We start from the raw sequence: 22,643 nt of genomic DNA on the forward strand, positions 1-22,643 counted from the left end.
AGGGATGTGAGATAGAGACTTAATTGCTTTGGTACCAGGTCTCTTCTGAGAATCCTTGGCAATTGCTGGTCGGACTTTATGTCCAATGAGCGGTTGCTGAGAGAGACTCAAAGGAGATTTGTTACATGCATAGTCCGTGAGCTTCAGCTGCAGCTGTGTGGACATGTGGCTCATTTTCCTGATGCTGATCCTGCTCTCAGCAAGAGAGCCACGTGAGTGGAGGAGGCCAATGGGCCAACCACGTTCCTCGTGGTTGCAGTAAAGTTGAGCGGCATCTCAAGAAGATGGGGATGGGCCAGTCATCTGCCTGGGGGATGGCCAGACGGAGGCCACTGGAGTACTGGTGGAAAGTGGACGCAGTGACGCGCTGCTCCAGCACATGCTCCCATACCTGACCTGACCTGAATTATGATATGACTGGTCTCACTCCAGTACGGTATCCAAATCACATGGTGGCTGAGTAGGGATCTAAGCAGATTGATGCCATCACATCTGCCGAGAAAGGAACTTTAGTTGCTCTGTGCGTGGCTGTTAGCACCAGCAGTAATAGCATTCCACTGATGTTTCAAAAAATTTTCCTCAAGTCAATTTCCATGAGAATTTCATTATCAAGTTCTAACGGCCCCCTGAGATGCATTTTTGTAACTCCTCCATCCAAATGGATGACCAAACCAAATTTTGTCATCTTTCTACATCATTTCGTGAAGGTCACCCACTGCACTTACGACTGCCAGTTTTTTTGTTGTTGGGTAATCATGAGTCTCACATTTGTCTGGGTATTGTTGATTATTGCAGGGGCAATTGCATAGTTCTGCTGTCCTTCCCACCCCATTACTCCCAGAGACTCCAAACACTCGATGTGTCTGTGTACGGTCCTCTGAAGAATTATGTGAATAATGCCTGTGATACATGGATGAAGTCTCACCCAGGCAAAACAATGAACATGTATGATATTCCTCATTTTGCAAAGCAGGCATGACCATTGGCCCTATTTCCTCAAATCTCCAAAGGGCGTTCGAAAAGTCCGGTATATATCCTTTGAAACGCGACATTTTCTGAGGATTAGTTAATGCCGAGTCTTGTTACAGATCGCCCAAAGCCACCTCACAGGAACGACACAAATGATGAAGGGGCTGACGATGCTTGCCAAGAGCCAACAATTCCAGAACAAACCGAAAATCAATTACCAGACCAAGTGAAGCCCACCCCAATGGGAGACCCTCCTTCTCGGTTCCCAGACCATCTCAACCAGGTGTTATTTCTGTTCCTCACAAATGCAGGAGGTATAGGTCACAAAACAACGTGCCACAAAGTGTCCTCAATGAGTTCTGTAACAACGTCCCATAACACCGTAGTCAAATTCTAACTTGTACTACAACCAATTCCGAATTGAGTGAAAATTCAAATCCGGATGCGGAAACGATAATTTTTTAGTTTGAAGTGAGTCTTCACTTAGCATTGAAATGTGGGGCCAAAAACGATATATAGCACGATATTCCAAAAATGTTGTGGACAAGTTTTGACAAAACTAAGTGGATGAGTTGGTTAGGTGACAAGAACAAGCTGATTAGATTTTGGTTCAAGTCCGGACCCAGATCCGGCCTATCAGTGGGATACAAAACGTAAACTGTTCAGCCTGGCAGTTGTTTCCACTCTACCGAGTACTGTTCTAGTTATTATTATCACCCTGCATACGTTAAGTGAGAAGCAGGGTTAATCAGACTTTCATCACAGACGACTCTGCTTGTGAGGTTGAATACCTCTATTCGCTGTTTACTTCCAAATCTTGTGTCCCCAATCCCTCACTCTCAGTACAAATCCTTCCCTGTCATACCCAACTCCTCCTGGGCTAATGTCTTTTGCACCTGAAAAGGTGGAGAAGGTTTTTTTTGAACCCTCGACTCTGACTCACAACTGGACCAGATGGCATCAGCTCACATGTCCTAAAATCCTTCTCATCCTCTGCTTTTTTCACCCCACCTTGTCATTCACAATATGTCATCCTCCATATGCTTTGAAATCTGCCAACATCACTTTATTCCATAAAAATTGTGCAACCCTCCCACCCTCACCCCTACCATCTACTTTCTAAACAATCCTCTTCAGGAAGTTCAGTCATTCAAACTCCTGGTTCTCACCATTAGCCATAATCAGTCTTGGAGAAAACGATATTTCAAAGTTGGTCTCCAAAGCCAGCCGCCCACTGGGCATCCTCCATCATAAAAAGTCATTCCTTGACACACCTGAACTCATATCCACTGACAAGACCTTTATTCACAGCTTGGAGTACTGCTCTCCCCTATGGGCTGGCTCCCTTGCCTCACACCTTGCTCAGCTTGATGCCATGGAAACCAATGCCTTCCAGATTATTGGAATCTCCCACGATGAAACTGAGTCTATGGGTCTATCACTACGAAATTGCAGAGAGGTCGGTGATCTCTCTGCTGTCTACCACCTCATTTCTGGTATTTCATACTCTGCTCTTTCTGTGCTTTGTACCTCCCCCCCCCCAGGTTTCTGCAGGGCGCGCATGGTCCACCATAAAACCCATTCTGGTTAAACTGCCTAAATCCATGATCACTGCTCAACTACACTCATTTGTTGCTCTTTTCTCCTGCCTGTGGAACCAACTTCCACATTCTCTTCAATCTCGTTCTTCCCTCCAGGACTTCAATACAGCTAGCTGTTCATCACCATCTCAGATCATCCCCAATTCAAAACTATAATCTTTTCTACCCTCGTTAACCCACCCCAACCACTCTTTCTTCCAAATTTACAGTTTTCCCTCCTGAGAGTTTCCTTCTGAATCCATATTGTCCATGCTATGCATCCTTTCATCCCCCTCATTTCTACCTACACCCATTGTTTGTCCAAGTCTGCCTCTGTCTTGGCCTTCAACTCTGCTGTTGGTGTTTCCAGCCTCTCAAGTGTTCCTTCTGTCCTCTTGTGTCCTCATCATTTCAGTATACTCATTCTTGCTCTTCCACAAGCCCCAATGATGGGTACAAAAACAACAAGCCAATTGGTTAATTTATTTTTCTGTCTATCTGTCTGTTTGTCTTCAGACCAGTGGCGTAAATCCATTTCGAAAAATGGTGAAGGGGAGGGGGCTTGGGTAATATTGAAATTTTGTGGGCGGGGGGAATTATACTGTAAAATCTCCACCCCCACCCCTCCTTTCCCATACGGGTGTTACGTTTCAGTTATGAAATCTTACTTACGTAATTTTTTATCACTTATGTACTTACTTTGTTCCGCAATTTACAAAAACCGGCTCTGAACTGGAAGACTGATCTACGACATCACTATTATGAAGACATGTGACAAAAAACCCACTGGTCACTGCAAGAAAAAAACCCTTAAATATCTGTAAAATAGACTGTGCAAAGTACGCATTTCTGGTACGCAGCACGTGGTTGCGCTTATTTTCTTTGTAAATTTAGATACGTGATTTCCCAATTAATGATGGCTGTTTGATTCCTCGAGAAGTTTTTATATAATTTGTTTTTTATGCCTTCGGTGATGAAGTCGCTGATGGCATTATTTTTTGGGTTGTCCTTACGTACGTATGTCCGTCCATGCAAATTTTCTCTGATTTCTCTGCAACTGCTTACCCGATTGACACAAATTTTTCACCATATGTGTGACTGCTCATGTATCATGTTATTATGATAATTATGACATCAAAGATCACATGGTGTGGCACCATGTTGGAAAAAAAGAAAAACTTTGGATCTCTGTATCTCCGAAACTGCTCAATGGAAAGAATTGAAACTTGGCACATGTGAAGTACTCCCCATGGTAAACGAGTGATTTTTTTTTTTTTGGCGTTCCAGGGAGCTTAAGGGATGGCGCGTCATCCATCCGTTAATCTGTCTGCAAATACTTGCAACTTCTTCACTGAAACTACACATATGATTTCGATAAAACATTACTACAACCTTCATCACCCTGTATGTACCAAATTTTGTTCATGGAATTGAAAAAAAATCGGGCCCGAAAGGGGTCTACGGGAGTTGCCCCCCAAAACAGATATTCGGTTTCTTCTCAGAAACTACAGATGCAATTCCAATGAAATTTGACCACAACCTTCATCACTGGTGATGTACCAAATTTTGTTCATGACTTAAAAAAATAAAGGGTCTGAGGGGGTCTTCAGAGGGAGTTTACAGGAGTGGGGGAGGTGGGGGTTGCCCCCCAAAGAGGTGTTTGCTTCCTTCTCAGAAATGACACAATTTCAATGAAACCTGACCACAACCTTAATCACACTGTATGTACCAAATTTTGTTCATGGAATTGAAAAAAATGGGGCCCTAAAGGGGTCTACATGATTTGCCCCCCAACATAGGTGTTTGCTATAATATTAGTTCATTGGTAGGTACATTTTGCTGATTCCATCCCACAATGGCTTCCTCCTCAGTATTATTATTCTACCAGATGAGCGCCCACGGGTATTGCCCCTATGTATTTATGATGTCATGGGTGGTTTCGTTATGACATCATAATTGCGTACGTCAAACACTATCCAATCAGTATAAAAAAAATTTGAGGGTCATGGAGGGCTAAATTGTAATTGAGGAAAAAAAAAATTGATGACATCATCGGTCATGTGGTTCAGCAGGCATATTGTTTTTAACTGTAAAACCTTCAGAAATCTTTCTCCAAAACAGCTGAACAGATCGAGACAAAACTTTACAGGTATGATCGCCAATCCACGAGGAACAAAAAGTTCTCCAACTATGACATCATCGGTCACATGGTTTGGCAGCTTCATGATTCACAACGGTCACATGATTAAAAATCATCTTCTCCAAAATGGCTTGACAGATCGAGGAGAAACTTCACCCACATGCTCCCCAATCCTTGAGGATACAGGGTGTTCACGAATAATTAATAGGTCACATGGTCTGGCAGCCATATTGGATTGAACAAAAATCTTGAAAAATTATTCGTCTTGAACCGCTTCATCAATCTCCATGAAACATCACAATTATGATCTAGTTTCTTCCGGAATATGTATTTTAAATTTCAACGTGATTCGGCTGCATGGTCTGGCAGCTGGAATTATTTAATATTTTGAATCTGGGTTCAGTGATGATGTCATAGGTGGCTTTGTTGTGATGTCATAATTGCATACGTCGAATATTTTATCCGATCAGTATGAAAATTTTTGATGGTCATCGCGGGATAAATTCTATGGGGGAGGGGGGAATTGATGACGACATCGGTCAGTGGTTCGGCAGCCATATATATACTCTTTTTTTAACATAAAAACCTTCAAATATCTTCTCCGAAATGGCTGAATATATCGAGGCAAAACTTTACAGGTGTGATCACTTATCCATGAGGACCAAAACGTCCTCCACTTATGACGTCATCGGTCACATGGTTTGGCAGCTATGATTTTTTGAAGAATAAACATTTTAAAATCTTCTTCTCCACAATGGCTTGACAGATTGAGTGTGAACTTCACCCACATTAAAAAAAAAATTCGGGGTCTAAGTGGTGGCTGTCCCCCAAAATACACATTTGCATTCTTCTCAGAAATTACACACACAATTCCAATGAAACTTGACCACAACCTTCATCACCTGTGATGTACCAAAGTTTCTTCACGACATTAAAAAAAAATTGGGGTCTAAGGTGGTCTACGGAGGATGGGGGGGGGGGTGTTTGCTCCCCAAAATATGTATTTGCCAAAACTACACACACATTTTTAATGAACTTGACCACAACCTTCATCATCTGTAATGTACCACAGTTTGTTAACGCTATTGAAAAAAAAATCTGGTTCAAAGGGGATTTACAGTGGGTGGGGGGTTGCCCCTCAAAATAGGTATATGCGATAACATTGGTACATTATGCTGATTGCATCCCATGTTGACTACCTCCTCAGTATCATTTTTCTTCCAGGTGAATGCCCAGGGGATATTGCCCCTATTTTTATTGTTCTCTTTTGATGTATTTATGGTGGGTATTCATTTAGTTAGGTGAGGTATCGTCCGTATTTAGTTAGGTTAAAGTTGGTTGTGTAAGGTGTCCCCCAGGAATGCATCTTCGATTTATAATGCTGTCTATGGGAAAATATTTTTTGCTAACCGCATTACTTTTGTGGAATGCATCTAGTTTGTATAGCGAGGAGTGAATATACTTGGAAAAGGATTCACTCTGTCTCATGGCTTGAGGGCAGAGCAACTTTGAAATTCAGTATTCAAACAAATATGGCGGAGCCTCTCACTGTTTGTTTTGTGCAAAATGCAAAGCAAGACTTTTAAAAGACCCTTTCTCTGCCTTTTTTCTCAAGACTGCGGTGCTGTAAGGTGTTCTATGACCTGTCTAGTTAGCCCGCCCCCACACAATGGAAGACTGTGTTTTGCAATCACTTCTGTGTATCTGTCCGGCCCGTAACTTTTTTACCATATGAGCTTTTGTCATCAAATTTTCAAGAAAGCTTTATTTTAAGAATAGTGAGAAGTTATTAATAATTTTGGTAAAATAATTTTCATTATTATTACTATTATTGTTATTCTTCAACCCCTTTTTGGCGTTTTTATTATTATTTATTATTATCTATTATTTTTTTAACATTTTTTTTTTCTCGGCAACCACTTTCCTGATGGACACAAAATTTTTATGGTAGGAGTGACCTCTCCCTCGACTCATGGAGAACATTTTAAGGATAATTGTGACATCATAGGTCATGCTTAATGACAGCCATCTTGGATTAAACGCAAAAAATTAAAACATTATATCTCTGTAACCACTGCTTGGAAAAAAGTTGAAACTTGGTACATCTCATCCTACTCTCAATGGGGAATATAGGATTGTAAGGATGATGTTATCAGTGAAGTGGTGGACCAGCCATAAATGTTTGAATCAAAATCCTTGTTTCCCATTGACATTCAGTGTTTGTCCAGGCCGTAACATTTTTACCATTTGAGCTTTTATCATAAAATCTTCAAAAAAAAAACTTTATTATGAGATTGTGGAGAAGACAAATAAATAAAATGTACAATTTTTAACTGTCGTTTTTGTCAAGTATAGTTTGAGTGCAAAGTGGATGTAGATGGCCATTGCATTTTGAGATGCTTTCCAGTTATCATTAGTATTATTATAATTATTACTCCATATTTGCTTGCTTTTTTTTAACAAAGAGAGACTGTATATTTTCAATTATTTATCAAAAATGTATTGAAAATCTGTTTTTGTCATTTTCAAACAATACGATGAGCAAAAGGATTTTAGAAAGTCCTTACTCTAAATTTTGTCGAAAAAAACTAATGAACCAATTGTAAATTAAGCTTTTGTTTTTACAGTTTTATATGTAATATAATACCATTAGCACACATAACATGGCATGAACAGTATAATATATGGCAAAATGACACTGTTGGTATTTTATTCGCAATAAATCCTGTGTTACATAATGTCAGTGTGACACAACATACAAACTATGTCGGATTTTGTTTATTGTTTTTATTGGTTCTTGATGTATAATAGTTTGCCGAGTTAAGACATACATGGAACACAGTATTATTTGTGGAGTAATTAGCCTAATGTTTATTTGATAGATCATTAATTTGTTCCATATTTTGAAACATCATTATAATACAATGTCCAGTTTTGTCGTCATTAACTTATCGTATTGCAATTTTGGAATCCTTTGCTCTCCATTATCGTTATAACACATACAATGCAATGTATTTGACTGAATGAGCTTTTTGTTTTGTTTATTTTTGAGAGATAGTTTGTTTATGCACAGTGTTTTGCTGAAACAACTTCATCAGCCTAAGCGGGTCAGTAGGAACGGGATGCTAAGACTTGAGTTCTTGGCTGTTGTGAGCTGGGAAAGCCATGCATGCTGTGACACAGAGTGGTGGAACAGGGTGAGCTAGGGAGGTATTTCCGGGGACACAGTAACCGCTGTCCATCACCGGGCAGTCACTGTGATGCCACTTGTTTGACTATGGAACACGCAAAGCGTGATTTATTAACGGCTCGTAAAACCGCTCTCACACACAGTGCATCCATTGCACTCAGACGTGAAACATCAGCAGGGAGGATTGTCACTGTGGTTAAAAATCCAGCTCTTGTGCTTCTCCATCATGATTCATGACATTTTTCATTTGAGAGATTCATGTCTTTTCTACACACTCACCGTGAGCACTCGCACCCCGACTTTGGATGAACTCGAGACAACAGACCATGGTCACCAAGAAGGTCCACAGCGAGCGAAGATGCATATTTGGATGGGACGTTCGATGAGGGTGATGGCCTGGTGCCGAAACTGCCGAACAGCTAGAAGTGCAACACATGGTGTTCCTTGCAGGGACTCTGCACGCCGTGGCTATCGCACATGGTAGGACTAATGACAGCCCCCACCTTAACAAGCCCCCACCAAAAAACACCCCCACGCTGCCCGGATTGCCTTTTGCCGCACCCTGGGAGGCGGAGGCTTTGGTGCAGATTCGCTGGAGGGTCCAGTGGAAGGTTAGCAGAGGGTCATAAGAGGTTTAAAATTAATATCTTCGCACGTGCACGTTGCTTGAGCATACCTGCAACCAACATCGGACAATCATCAAGGTGTGGCTCAAGGTGCACATGGCATCTCAAAAATCAAACTTCCATAGCACATGACAAATAATATATCAAGTCAGCTTCTTGCCTGAAAAGTGAAAACAAGGTTGACGTCAGTGTTAATTCATCACAAAGCCATCTATTGCGAACCAAAGTGAGGCGCCTTCCACGAACAGCTCTTACCACGAACTGCATACCTTGCTGATCAGCTCTGATCTATAGCCGAACCATCATCGTACTGAACCCTCTGCATGCTGGCTCGAGTTTGGGAGGGGTTGGTCTTGCAGACTGGCGAGCGTGAGAGCAGCAGCTGGACGAGGCGTTATCGGGAGGGGTCTTTGCGATAACGGGATAACAGCATCCGCCCATGAGGACCCTCCAAACTCGTATCCTGATCGGGGATGGAGAAGCAGCAGGTCATGCTTATCGGGGGTTGCGAGGCGGCCCCGCCCACACTTCGAGACCTGGAACATCATGTACGGAATCTGTGGAGCATGGAGGAGGAGAGTCTGAAAGAACGGGAAAGGCTTGCGCACTGCAGCTCAACACGGTATTAAAACTATGGTGAGTATCAGGCGGGAACCTAAAAAGCGCACAAGGATGAGGATCTCGTGCGAGCTATACCAAAAATGGCATTCACGTAGATCTGACAAAAACAACATCTCGCGGGTCTTTTCACACTTATAGAACACCGACTATGAGTGGACTCTTAAACCTATAGAACGTACATGACCTAAAACGTGAGATCACACCTTGCAAAGTATCAAAGTTTGCAGGAGAGCACGGGCACCTGTTAAGACCGAGGTGCCATCACGCGGGGACCTTCAATTAACCACCAGAGCATCTTCTGCGGGCACTTCAAGAAGGCTGGAGCATCCGTCGAGGGATCCTGATCAAGCCTGCCAGAACACTATCAACAGGCCCCTCAAGATCGAGGAAACATCATGTAAAATAGTTCCTCCAGACTCCAGTTGGTTGATCAATCAAAGCAAGATCTTTACTGCCTTTCCTCACAAAACCATTCAGCAAATATTAAGAACTGGGAGCTCATCATAGAGCAGGTTACGAACTCGAGTCCTGTTGAGGTCATGTCGCATCGTGCATGATGGTTGCGAAAATTAGCTCAAGGAAACACAACATCTCTCGATTGTTCATCCGAAGCTCGGATTGACCTCTCGACCCCGCGGTGTTGTAATGGCTGGTGCGCGTAGCGGAGCGAATTGCGTTCCTGGATCAAACAACCGAGTGTGAGGCTCCTCCCTCAGTACCACCACGGCCTTGAGGTCTCGTTATCCACGCTCACACACCGACCATTGCATAATGATGTCCTGTGATCATAAACCAACAGCCACCTGTGAAACATTGCACATGTGAAGCATATCTCATTACCTATCTCTCGACACCTCTTTATCTGTCAATCTGTTTGTGGGCACGATATCTCAAAAAGTTGTGGACGGATTCGGACAAAACTTCGTGGACAGGTTGGATGTGACAGGTATGAATTGATTTGATTGTGGTGAAGATCGTTCATCCGAGGCTCAGATCCAGGCTGTCCTGAGAGCCAGCAATCATCCTTCTTTAGTTTAAACCATAAATCTCTTTTAATACAAAACACGACGTTTCCGATATTTATGGATGGCCGGGAATTTACAACCACAATGGACACGTGTCTTGACTCCAGGTGTGCATTTATTCAGGTAGGAAATAAACACACATTGTACTTGTTTGTTCAATTATTCGTTCATTTATGAGTGCAAATCCTTATTAGGTGGTGATTATGGTTCGGTTAGATGGTTGTATCGATCGATTCTCCAGATGAGCCCCTGCGCGAACCACGGAGCGGAGAAGCCATCGATGCAGTGCTTCAAACGCCTCGACAGCCAAATGCAGAGAATTTTCAATTCCAACAGTTGAATTGACACACATTAACCTGCCATTTTTATAAGGCACTCTTTAAGGTCTGCCAAGACGAACGATAAACCACCATTGTATGATTTTACTGGAGTGTGTGCGATTCCAGGCCAGCAGGACTCCTTAAGTCCTTTTTAAGCCGACAGCGAGACCATCTTGTAAGTCCCAATAACTCTCATGCCGTATCCCAAGCGTCCATAGGTTGCTGGCAATTTGGCACTCGATGGAAGTGCCCATCAGAGTCACCGCTGATAGGTGACTCAAGATGAGACCCACTGTCGGTTGGGACAGGAAAGTGGAATGTATTTCGTCCAGGGTACCGGCACACAGTAACATCCTCTTTCGAAAGACACCGTGGAATCTTTAACGTACAACCTCAATCAACACCGGCAGACGAGACACCCAGTTTCACGTCCATCCGACAGACGGTGTCGAACCCACGACCTTCGAGCTATCTTGCCAACGCCACATAAAAAGGTCCACTTTTTAAATGACCGGTTGCTTTAAAATACCTCGATTCAGGGTATTTTAAAGCACCCTGAATCACGCTACGCTTCTGTGGCCAGTAAGGTTTTAAGGCGAATTGGCATCGCGGGCTCATGTTGTAGATCATTTGACTTGTCTCTGGCTTTGTCCCCACGTAATCGCCTCCACATTTTACCATTAGAAAGCCGACGGTGATGAAAGTCGGAACGCTTCCAAAAGTAAACCCCCTCCAGTGGATCCTGCAAATCACAGTGAATGGTTATGTTCATCAGATGGCAAAGCCCAGTGGAGGCAAACAGACGTCTTCTTGAGGAACCTCGGCATCGATGTGCTCAAGTTGGGACGCAGGAAACGCTCTTATAATTTCCATGGAAAACCGAGCAGGAAGACCGTCCCGAGCTCGAGAACCGTCCCAGTCTGCTTCAAATTTGTTAAATTTGCTAAACTTTTGCGAATGACATCTGTTCCTCTCGTTATTTAATCCTCGGCCTTGATTTGCACGACTTGCAGCATCAAATAATAAGGCCAGGTGCCAAAGAGCTAAAGGGATGCCAAAATAATTCCTCCTGCACTTCTGCGGAGCATTCAACAAACCACCCCCTTCTTTTGGGGTAAATTGTAGGGTTTGACGGATCGCTATTATATCGACCGGGTCACCGTCTTTGGTGACACTCTGTCGATTACAGCTCCAGTTGTTAAAAAAGAAAAAGAAAAAAAACAGGAAGAAGGAGAACAACAACAAAGATCCCACTTTTCATTCACGCGGACACAGTTTGGAAAAATAAAAGCGGAAGGGTCTTGCTTCAGTGTTGAAAGCTCCGCACACTCCATCTGTCAGCAAATTGTGACTCCGTGTTTTGTGTCCTTCAGCACGCCAAAGAGCTTTCCACGAACGTTCTGGTGAAGGTTCCCTGTGGAGCATCAATGCAAGCACAAACGACCGTTGATGGTCATCGTTCCTCGCACAGTCACACAGGTTGGGACAATGCGGTTGCGCAGCCTCTCGGTGGGACGCTTCGCCCCGTGAATGGCTAAGATCTCGTGCACATGAGAGCACTCCCAGCGGGTGCAACCGGTGGTCTCTGCACCACGATATGAGGGTTTCGGATGGAGAACAAAACCACAAAGGCTAAGTGCTCACTGTGCCCACTGCAGGCCTCACAATAGGGACGTGCACGTGCTGGTTCGATTCCATCATGATCTTCCCTGGATTTCCCACATGAAGGATGGGCTTTGTGCTGCGTTCCTCTGTTTAGTGGTCCGATGGCCATATCAACCACCACCCCATCTCCTCTCCTATCCCAGGGCTGGCATGATGGCCTCGGCCCGATATAGGTACCCACACTCACCTCTGAGCCGTCTAGCCTGGGTTTGAATCTCAGCCCAGCTATAAACTGTCACCCTGGTGTCTTTCAGGCAGGGTGAGCATCATTGTGTGTCGTCCCTCAGATGGACGTTAACCTGGGAGTCCCACCTGCCGGCAATAGTTACTGGACGTCAAAGATCCCACGGCGTCCTTTACAAGGAGTAGGCGAGCTATTGCCAGAACCATGAAAAAAATTCCAAATTTCTGCTCTAACCTCCAGGGTGGCACTGCATGAGCAACACAGTTACATCCTCAGCCAAGTGTGCTACTCACAGCCTTGTGATATATACGAAAGATGATGAAGAGCTGGTTTCCTTTGTTTAGTGCTACTATCTCAACCCCAGAGCTGTGTGGGGAACTCATGATGTCCAAATACCATATACAGGGTGTCCCAAAAGTCACCAAGGGATTTAGAAATTAAATAACATTTCTGTTTTTTAATAATTAATGTTAATTTTTATACCACAAGAAAATATACAAAATGGAGATAAATGTGCTTTATTTATGAAAAATGATACAGCTTAGATGTCCTCCATTTTCGGCTTTGCAGAGACGGGCTCTTTCGACAGCATTTTCCAGAACAGCGGACAATAACAAGAAGAGAGCCCTCGACACAAAACTTTGAGAACAGAAAACTTCACAGCTCTATCCACGAGTCGTGCACCCTCACTGAAATGAAGGTGGATACTTTGAACCCATCCTGGGAGGACTCCATTCCACATTCTGAAACCCGCGTATGTAGATACCATTCAATGACACACACACACACACACACACACACACACACACACACACACACACACACACACACACACACACACACACACACACACACACACACACACACACACACACACACACACACACCAAATGCCATTGTGGTCATACAGTTGATGGACATACACACATGTGCAAAACGCATCAAGTAAATAAAAACGATAAACACAAAGATTGACCTTGATACAGTGTTCTTTGATAGAGGATTTAAAGTGGGTATTTAGCAATATTCAATTAAAAAAATCTACCAAGCCGGATAACACAAAATGTCGATCTATACTTTATGCCTTCAGAGCTCAAACAAACATTACATGGACAAACATGGCGAACACCTAGTCAGATGGACCTTGTAGTTTTTTTAGCCGCGTCTCGCGAAGAGAGCTACGCGTTCTCCTTCCTCTTCTGGTGAAGACAAAACCTTTAGGACTCAGCTCTTTCACAAGTAGGATCCGTATCTCCTTAAATACTAAACACCTGTACACATCCTCGCATTGAGGGTGCCTTTTGAGAACGTCTATCATAAACTTTTAAATATATTCGGACATTTGCTTTAAAGTTTCGAAAAGTTCACGTTACTATTTAAAGATTATTCCATTTAATGTGTTATAATTTCCTAAATACACGATTTTCTCGTCATGTACGAGGAGCCTCCATGACGGGTCTCGCTATTGGCTCCATCAAGGCACGTGACGAAATATCGGAAGTTGTTGTTGTTATTGCCTTTAGGACGCGGCTCTTGGAAACATTTGTCCTTGTTTTAATATGTAGTGATGTCGAAGTGAGAGGTCGATTACAAAGGGAGATCGCACAAAGCGATCCTTACACATTTTCAGTGGATAACACACCTCCCGAGCCACCCACCCCACGGCACCGCTGGACCCAACGAACAAAGGCGGAAATGTACATCGAATTGATGTGAGATTGAAAACACACGTACTTTTTCCCGAAACGAACAACCAAGCAGCTTGGAGAGTGCTCACCAAGTGGCTTAAGCATTAAAGTAAGCACTCCAACGAAATGGTCAATATGAAACGTCTCCCTTGGCACGCAATTTGCAATCATCGAACCGTCATATTAAACATACACCTCCCAGAGATGCCCAAGATGTCACATATCTGAATTGGACAAATGAACACATTTCTCGGAGCCGGAACCACTTGTAAGTTCTATTCTGGAGATTAAATGTTGTAATTTGTTTTCGTTTAGGAGATATTCCTGGTGACTGCATATGCAGAGATTAAATAAAACAATGAATGCTGACATCTCCAGGCGTTTATAAGCATTGCAATGTACCCGGCGATTCGGAGCTGTGATGAAGAGCTTGTTCCAAGTTGCGGCCTGTTCCAAGTCAAGGGAAGGTTGAGCAGGCGAAAAAACATGGCGGCTTCAGACCCCAGCGAGGGAACCCAGGAAACGCCTGAAGACCCCAGAGAGTGAGGTGGCCGAGGATCGCCTGATGAAGGATATAATTAAATAAGGTCGTTAATTATCTTCAAAAGGGGTGTTTTAAATAACCCGAACACCCAATTTTCACTTTTGCACTTCCTTGGAGTTCTCTTAGTATCCATGCAAAGTTTCAGGCTGCTCGGTCTAATAGTTTTGGAGTTATGGAGGACACACACACACACCTTTTTATGAGTGTGTGTGTATATATATATATATATATATATATATATATATATATATATATATATATATATATATATATATATATATATATATATATATATATATATATATATATATATATATATATATATATGGCATTATCCAAATTTGTCTAAAAAACTACTTGTTTCCTTTTAGTCGACAAAAGGTATAATAACATAAGGGTTGAAGGAAAGATCTCTTCTTGCCTCTCTGATGTTTCTACTTTAGGGCTGGAACTCGCTGCAGCGATGCGACTGTGCTGGCTGGGTGCACTGCATCACGGAGCATGTCATATTTTTCAGAGAAAGTGTGCAGGTGATTGTTCCAAGTGCAGCAAAAGAGTGAGCCTTTGGGGTTGATACTTTGGCTGCACGACTGGCAAGATGGCCCAAAGGTATGCACCCTCACCTGTAAGCTGTCGAGCTTGGGTTCGATTCCTGACCAAGCAATAAACTGTCATCCTGGTGTTTCAGAAGCAGGGTGGTTCATCAATGTGTGTGCCATCCCTCGGGGATGGATGTTAAACTGGGTGTCCCGTCCAGTCAGCATGTCTTGGTAGACAATGTAGATCCCTACGGTGTTCTTTGTGAAGAGTAGGCAAACTATCGCCGGGACCCTGAGCAAATAACAAATTTCTACCCTAATTACTGTTGAAAAGGCAATGAAAAACCACCCAGTATAACTCTTGCTCAGGAAGCTGCTTCGGCAGCAGCAACGTTCTGCAACAGAGTCTGGTACATCAGAATTCTGGCTATTGTGAAATTTTGTCTGTGATTCAAACGCACTCAGGACTCCGAATCTTTATAGAGGACTCAGGATATCGGTTCTATGAAGTCTCATTATGTTCACTTTTAAAGGGCCGAAGCCTTTTAAGATTCAGAAAAAACGGTGTGTGTGTGTGTGTGTGTGTGTGTGTGTGTGTGTGTGTGTGTGTGTGTGTGTGTGTGTGTGTGTGTGTGTGTGTGTGTGTGTGTGTGTGTGTGTGTGTGTGTGAGAGTGAGAGAGAGAGAGATCAGACATTCCACTGAATTCACGAGATGGCATCTTTTTTGGAAAATATTGGTCAACACAACAAATGAATACATGATCTTAGCTGCTCATCTTGAGGAGGGAAATCACATTGTGTTCTGAATCCCACATACGAAACAACCAAGACCATGACACTTCGGTCTTTTTTATTGTTAGCGTGCGTTTGTTATATGGTCGGTGCCAATCTATGATGTGTTTGGTCTCATCACAGCAGGGGCAAAAGCGGGCATGGTTGGGGGATGGAATAGAGAGGGGGAGGGGGTTGGCACAGCAAGGATGGAAAATATTTTTAGGGGAAGCTTTGTTCTGAGGCAGAAGCTCTGGAATCATCACCCACAGAACTGCATTTTTAGAATGTAAAACTGATGTTCATTGTGGATATTTTCAGAAAAACCTCTGCTCGTGACAAAAACAAAACAGTTAAATGTGTATATACGTGTGTGTACATATACATACATATATGTCGATACATATCTCTCTCTCTCTCACTATATGTAGTGTATATATATATATATATATGTACATATATGTACATATATATATATATAAATATACATATATATACATATATATATATATATATATATATGTATATATATATATATATGTACATATATGCACATATATATATGTATATATATAAATATACATATATATATATATATATATATATATATATATATATATATATATATATATATATATATATATATATATATATATATATATATATATATATATATATATATATATATATATATATATATATATATATATATATATATATATATATATATATTGATACATATATATAGATATATATATATAGATATATATATATATATATATATGTATATATATATATATATATATATATATATATATATATATATATTGTTGCGGATTCGCGCCCGCCGGCGTGCGAACGGCCACGTAACTCAAATCGCGGCACGTCGCCCACCGGACGGACAATCCCGTCGTGACCCTCTCGGACTAACGCCGGGAACTAGTCACGGGTGGACCTTTCGGCCTCACCACGATCGTGCCAATCGGCCCCCGCGTGGGATAGGGTTGCTCGCCAAATTCGACCTACCTAAGTACCCACACGGAGGGTAGACCGGGCGATCGCACCTCGCCGCAGGTCGACTTCGGACACGGGCCACTTTAAGCGACCCGTTCCGGACTATCGGGATAACCGAGCGGTGTTATCGTCGGCCTCGACGGTTCAATTAATTATCGGGCGTTTTAGCCCACGACCAACCCTTTACGTGAAGTAAGATGGAGATTCAATAAAGGAAAAGACGAAGCGAAACGGGAAAACAGTTCAACATAAAGCACATTTATTTCACGATGAACGGAAAGCACACATATACAATTACACCAAAAGCAAATGTAAAAGAAGAAGAAACACAATAATACACAAAAAGCAAATGCAACAATGCAGATCTAACCGACTACCGAGCACACGGCAACACTTATACAGTTTTACTTTACAGACGGCGCCGACAACACATATACCCAAAGCAAAAGAAAAGGACCACCCTCAAGGATGAGGGGGGTAGGCGCGGGGGGTCTCAGCGCGGGGGGAAACAGGAGGGGGTTGTTGTTGCTCGGGGGGGGGGTGGATATCTCCCTGTCTCGGGTCCCGCGACGAGCGTCTCCACCACGACCTCGGTCGCGCCGCCGGCCTCTCCCTCTGCAGCTCCCCGACTCCGACACGAGCACCCCCTCGACCGCCTTCGCAGCCGCCACCTCTCCACAGCTCCGTCCAACCGCCTTCTCCGACTCCTCTCTTGACTCGTCCCAACTCTTCACTGACTCCGAACTCTTAACTCACTCCGAACTCTTTACTGACTCGACTGACGAACGCAGCCCCTTATATGCCCCGTGGCCTCGCTCCTTCACCTTCAACCCTTTACCTCCGACCCTTCACCTCTAACTGGCTCCCCATTGGACCGAGGAAAAGTGGGCGTGAATGCTTTTTGATCCATGAATTTGCATATAGCGATATTACTCCAACGTACCTGGAGGCGGGGCCAAATCGCCCTACGCTCGCCGATAGGACGGAACAGAAGTGGGCGTGAGTCGTTTTTGATCCGTTTTCTTCGGAAAGGCCGGCGCTTTTGCACCCCTGCTCGGTGCGCACCCTGCACGAGTCCAGTATCGGTGCCCACAAGCGGCGTGGGAATGACGGTGATGCGATGGTTGCGAGGGCGAGTTGTGACGGTAAAGGTCGTGGCTGTTGTTGTGAAGCGGCGTTGCGGTTGGTGGTTGTTGTGTGATGGCTGTTGAGACGTGGTTGGTGGTGGTAGTAATGGCGGCTGGTCCAAAATAACGATAGTAAAAGAAAAACGGCTATCTAAAAGGGTCGCAGCCCGCATGAATGACATTTATTCCCTCTAAACAACGGGTTTGGGCCTAACTACACATATACTTACAGAGATATCTCACCTAAGGGACCTGAATGGTGGTTTGCGAATTTCGTCAACCACAACACTACCCCCTCCCCTTTTTACAGACTCGTCCCGAGTCGTCAAATTTTCGTGTGCCATCATGTGTAGTTTTCCCCTAGTACATTTTACCTACGGATCCCTGAGTGCGACATTCATGGTATTCGTGTCCCCAAAATAAATAACCTGAGGGCTGAGTAACTACCGAAACAAACTCACTCACACGGACGACTTAAATAAAATTGCCGGCACTAGGACAGACATGCCGGGGGCGCACTCATATTTACAGTACATCTTACCTTAACTTACCAATTTTACACTAAACCATGGCCCAGGATCAATGAACTCTGCAAAAAGAAAGCAGTTAGCTGGGAGCCAGGCTGCTCGCATGCAGTCTCTGACTCAAACAATGCAGGTGACAGGGAACGTGGCCGGCTGCTCACACGCAGTCCAAGGCCTTCCCTCTTGAACTGAACGCAGTGAACCACAACGGTGCATGGGCTGCACAAACGCAGTCTCCGTGCCAGCTCAAGTGGCACACGCAATGAGCACAACGAATGGATGGATGAATGGATGCACGCAAACACGGTGCATGGGCCGCCACTGCAGGCCCGTGTTGTAGCTGCCAACAGGGCAGTTCTTGCAGCTTGCAAACTGTTGCTTTTACGATGATCCCGGCGCGCATGGAAATGAACAGGGGGGGGGGGGCAAAGCAAAAATTGAACGGGGCTGGTGAACCTGGGCAGTGGGCATGGCATGGCATGGCAAAGGCAGCAGGCAAACACAGCCTGCAGAACCAGGCCGTTGCAGGCAAACACAGCCTGCAGAACCAGGCCGTTGCAGGCAAACACAGCCGGCAGATGAACTGGCAGGCACAGGCCTTGAAGTACCACAGCTGCAGATGATCCGGCCGGCACAGGCCTTGCAGCAACACAACAGCTGCCGATGAAGTGGGCCGGCACAGGCCTTGAAGAAAAACAGCCAGCCGGCAGATGGAGTGGGCCGGCACAGGCCTTACAGCAACACAGCCAGCAGATGAAGCTGGCCAGCCTTTGCCGTTCAGTGGAGGTTGGTGGAGGGAGTGCGGTGTTGCTGGCCACTCGGAAGGCGGGCTCGGACCTACCCTACGGTCTCCCTCCCAACCTATCGCCCTTGCCTGTCACTGTCTGTACCCACTCCCTTAATTTGTCAAACCCCAATTTAGCCCCAACTTATTATTATTATTATTTTTTTGTTGTTTTTATGTTTACTTCCCCACTATAAATCGTCCCCTAACCCCCTGTACTGTCCTTGTTCGGCTAACCTATCCTGTCACCTCGCCTACTCCCAACCCCTACGTTCCCTTCCCGGAGAGGAATAAGGGAGAGCTAACGTCCTGTGTCGAGGCCCAACGAAGCCTCAGGATGGCCTCCCCAGACTTCAGCGATCTATAACCAAAGTGGGTCCAGCGGCCCACAACGAGAGCGAGGGGATGGATGGTGCGGAGGGGTACACTTCCTAATCTACCCTATCCATTTAACTGTTAAACTACCCCGGGGCTTTCAACAAGCGCCTCTCGCTTAAACTATTGGTTCTAACAACCCAGATTCCCATCGCCTGTGTTGGTGTCCTCACAATTTCGGGCCTCGCCCCCCAATTTTCTCTCCGTGCCCTCACACGGTCTCATGGCTGGGACACGTGGCTCGCTTTGGCAGGCACGACCCTCTGCCGAATCTCCGACGATGGCACCCCCGGGCACTACACTGCCTCCGAGCCTACCAGCTCCCTAACACTGGGGAGTTCCCCCCATGGCACCTCCCCTGAAACGCACACGTGGCAGGCTGGCTTCCCAGGCCCCTTTCCGAGGGTCACCCTTGCCCACAACACTGCCCACGTGGCTAATGGCGCCCCGGGCCCCCGCACCAAGCAGGCGCACCCGTGCCCACTACGCTATCCCGGCCCCTCATGGGCCCTTGGCCTACCACGGCCGACTAGCCTGGTGCCCGGGGTACCCACTCAGCGATACTCACTTTTCGCAGCCACGCTCCCAGCCCGTCAACAGGGCTCCTGCACCCCTCCAAACGGGTTTCGAGCCTACATTCACACCAACAGCGAAACGACTTCCATTTTTCAATTTAACTAACCCCCTAACTCACTCTACACTGACCCCGGGGTCCCTTGGGCGGGAGTCACTCCTCCCCCCAATCACTCATCGCACCATGCATTCCCCATTCACTCCATTCACACAGACCCGCTGGCCTCACTCACTCACCAAGCACATGCTTCCACTTCACTCACCAACTCTTCAACACACACACCACTGAACTCTGCCATCCTTCTAACTACCTCCCCGAACTAACTCGTGCTCCCACGTCGTCCCTTAAACTACAGCACGTTCCTTTTAACACTACGTAGCTCAGCTACGTCCCCACTACACATTCACTGTCTGTCACTGTCTTCTAACTCAAAAAATCATTTTATTTACCAACCTAAATCTGGCTACAATCCCTCTAACTCATCCATTCCACGGACTCCATGAGGACTTACCCCTGCCCCATGAAGTCGGTCTAACTAAGCTAACCCTTCCCCCTAACTAGTTTCCATCCTGTGCCCTGGGTAAGGGGGTCTTCCACCCCTTGCCCAGGAATCCTGTGCACCCGAAAGTGAGGCTTGCTTTTTCTTTTCCCACATGCGCAGCACCAGCGCGGCAACTCACAGCTCGCGCACTTTGCACCTGCCCGTGACGTCATGCAGCTGCACGTGTACCTCGTCCCTCCTTGGACGGTACCATCCGGCAGGGATACCCCTCCTGCCGGATTCCAACCCCACGTGCAGCCATGACGTCACCGTGCGCATAAAAAACAAAACACAAGCCCCACGTCTCGAGGGGTTCCCCACGCGAACACATGTGCTCTGCCCGTTGGAGCGCAACACACACGCCCGCGTGGAGAACCCGTCCGGTCCAAATCCGTAATCCTGCCTAAACTTTGTCCGTCCGCGGGATCGGCAAATCCACCGCGTGCGTTTCCGGACCGGGACTTCACTCTGGCAAACGAGCACTTGGGGGCCTCGTGCGTTGCACAGCACGGACCTCGTGCTCGCTGCTGGGTGAACCCGGCACGGTCCCCGAAACAACTACAGCCGCTACTCGGCTTTCTTTCCTCTGTCGCAGTCTCCGTCTCCATTCCACACACGCACTCCCGCGTGTTACGACGCTCACACACCTCACCATTAAACTCACACCGGGAGACGCGGCTGCATGTTCACACATGCCGACCGACATCTCCCTTACATACCGCTCTCTCACACACACGGTCTCCCTTGCACTCGGCCGTTCACTCACGCATGCCACCTCCCTCGCACACGTGGCTCCACTCACTCGCGGCCTTTCACTCACTCGTGCCATTTCCCTCACACAAACCATACCACTCACACACGCGGGGGCACTCGCCCGCGGTGCCTCACTCATACATCGTGCCTCACTCACACACGCGGGGACACTCATCCGCGGTGCCTCACTCACACATCGTGCCTCACTCACACACGCGGGGACACTCGCCCGCGGTGTCTCACTCACACACACGGGGGAACTCGCCCGCGGTGTCTCACTCACACACGCGGGGGCACTCGCCCGCAGTGTCTCATCCACACACGGCGTGCTGGGAAGCACACACTCCGGCACACTCGCCACCACACCACTCACACACGGGGTCGCTTCCACACACGGGGACGCACTCACACCTTGCACCACACACACCGAGACAACCACACTGGGGATTCGTGTCCCCACAAGGGTCTCCGGGGCCTCTATACCCCCCAAGCTCTCCGTGCACCTGTTCGCAGCACTCCTCCTCTCAACCTCGCAAAGCACGACCGAACTCACCTGGTCGTGACTCGCCTCAAGGGGGCATACTCCCTCCCCTCGTTCCTGGAGGAGGCCATCCAACTGCTCGCACCGGGTCTCTACCCAGTCCGCGAGCTCACCCTCACTATCCTCCACTGCCTCCGTGTGTGTGTGTATGTCTCTCGCCTTGCCATTATCATGCAGTCTCTCCTCTATTTTTTCTGTCTCCCGTGTCTCTATACATTTATAAGTTTCTGTTGTCCCCTCCTGTCTATTAGTCTCCGCTTCTTTCTGGCGTCTTTCCCTTATCTTTATGTAGGTCAACCTTGCTTTCTCCTTAAATCGCTCCCGTCCTTCCCTGTTTTTCACTCCTTGCTCTTTCACGATCTCCGCGTCCCTCATCCTTGCTTTCCGTCTTAATTGTTCTTTTCTCTCCCTCGCAATTCCTTTCACCTCGTCTCTTGTCTCCCGTGTCTCTATACATTTTCTCTCCTTGTTCCTTATTTCTGTCTCTTCCTGGTTCCTTTTTCCTTCCCATCTGAGTCGTTCTTTCTCTCTGAGCCCCATTTGCTGT

At 45.8% G+C, this 22,643-nt stretch overlaps 1 protein-coding gene across 3 annotated transcripts in view; it reads right to left on the reverse strand.

The window, feature by feature from the left end:
* Nucleotides 1-14,554, reverse strand: part of LOC147020145 (R-spondin-2-like) — a 76,295-nt gene extending 61,741 nt beyond the window's left edge. Inside the window, exons 1-3 of one of the 3 annotated variants that reach the window (XM_085895191.1) lie at nt 14,411-14,554; nt 8,775-9,062; nt 8,159-8,555 (exon numbers count right to left, since the gene is read on the reverse strand). In XM_085895191.1, coding sequence (XP_085751317.1) covers nt 8,159-8,315 — 157 coding nt within the window. In that variant the 5' untranslated portion in view covers nt 8,316-8,555; nt 8,775-9,062; nt 14,411-14,554. Of the gene's footprint in view, nt 1-8,158; nt 8,556-8,760; nt 9,063-14,410 lie in introns of all 3 variants that reach the window. The other 2 variants (XM_085895192.1, XM_085895193.1) reach the window with 2 other exon arrangements.
* Nucleotides 14,555-22,643: the final 8,089 nt, after the last annotated feature.

This window comes from Eptatretus burgeri, chromosome 9 (assembly GCF_056783735.1).
Source record: "Eptatretus burgeri isolate ZD-2024b chromosome 9, Ebu_testis_v1, whole genome shotgun sequence".
Classification (NCBI taxonomy): domain Eukaryota; kingdom Metazoa; phylum Chordata; class Myxini; order Myxiniformes; family Myxinidae; genus Eptatretus; species Eptatretus burgeri.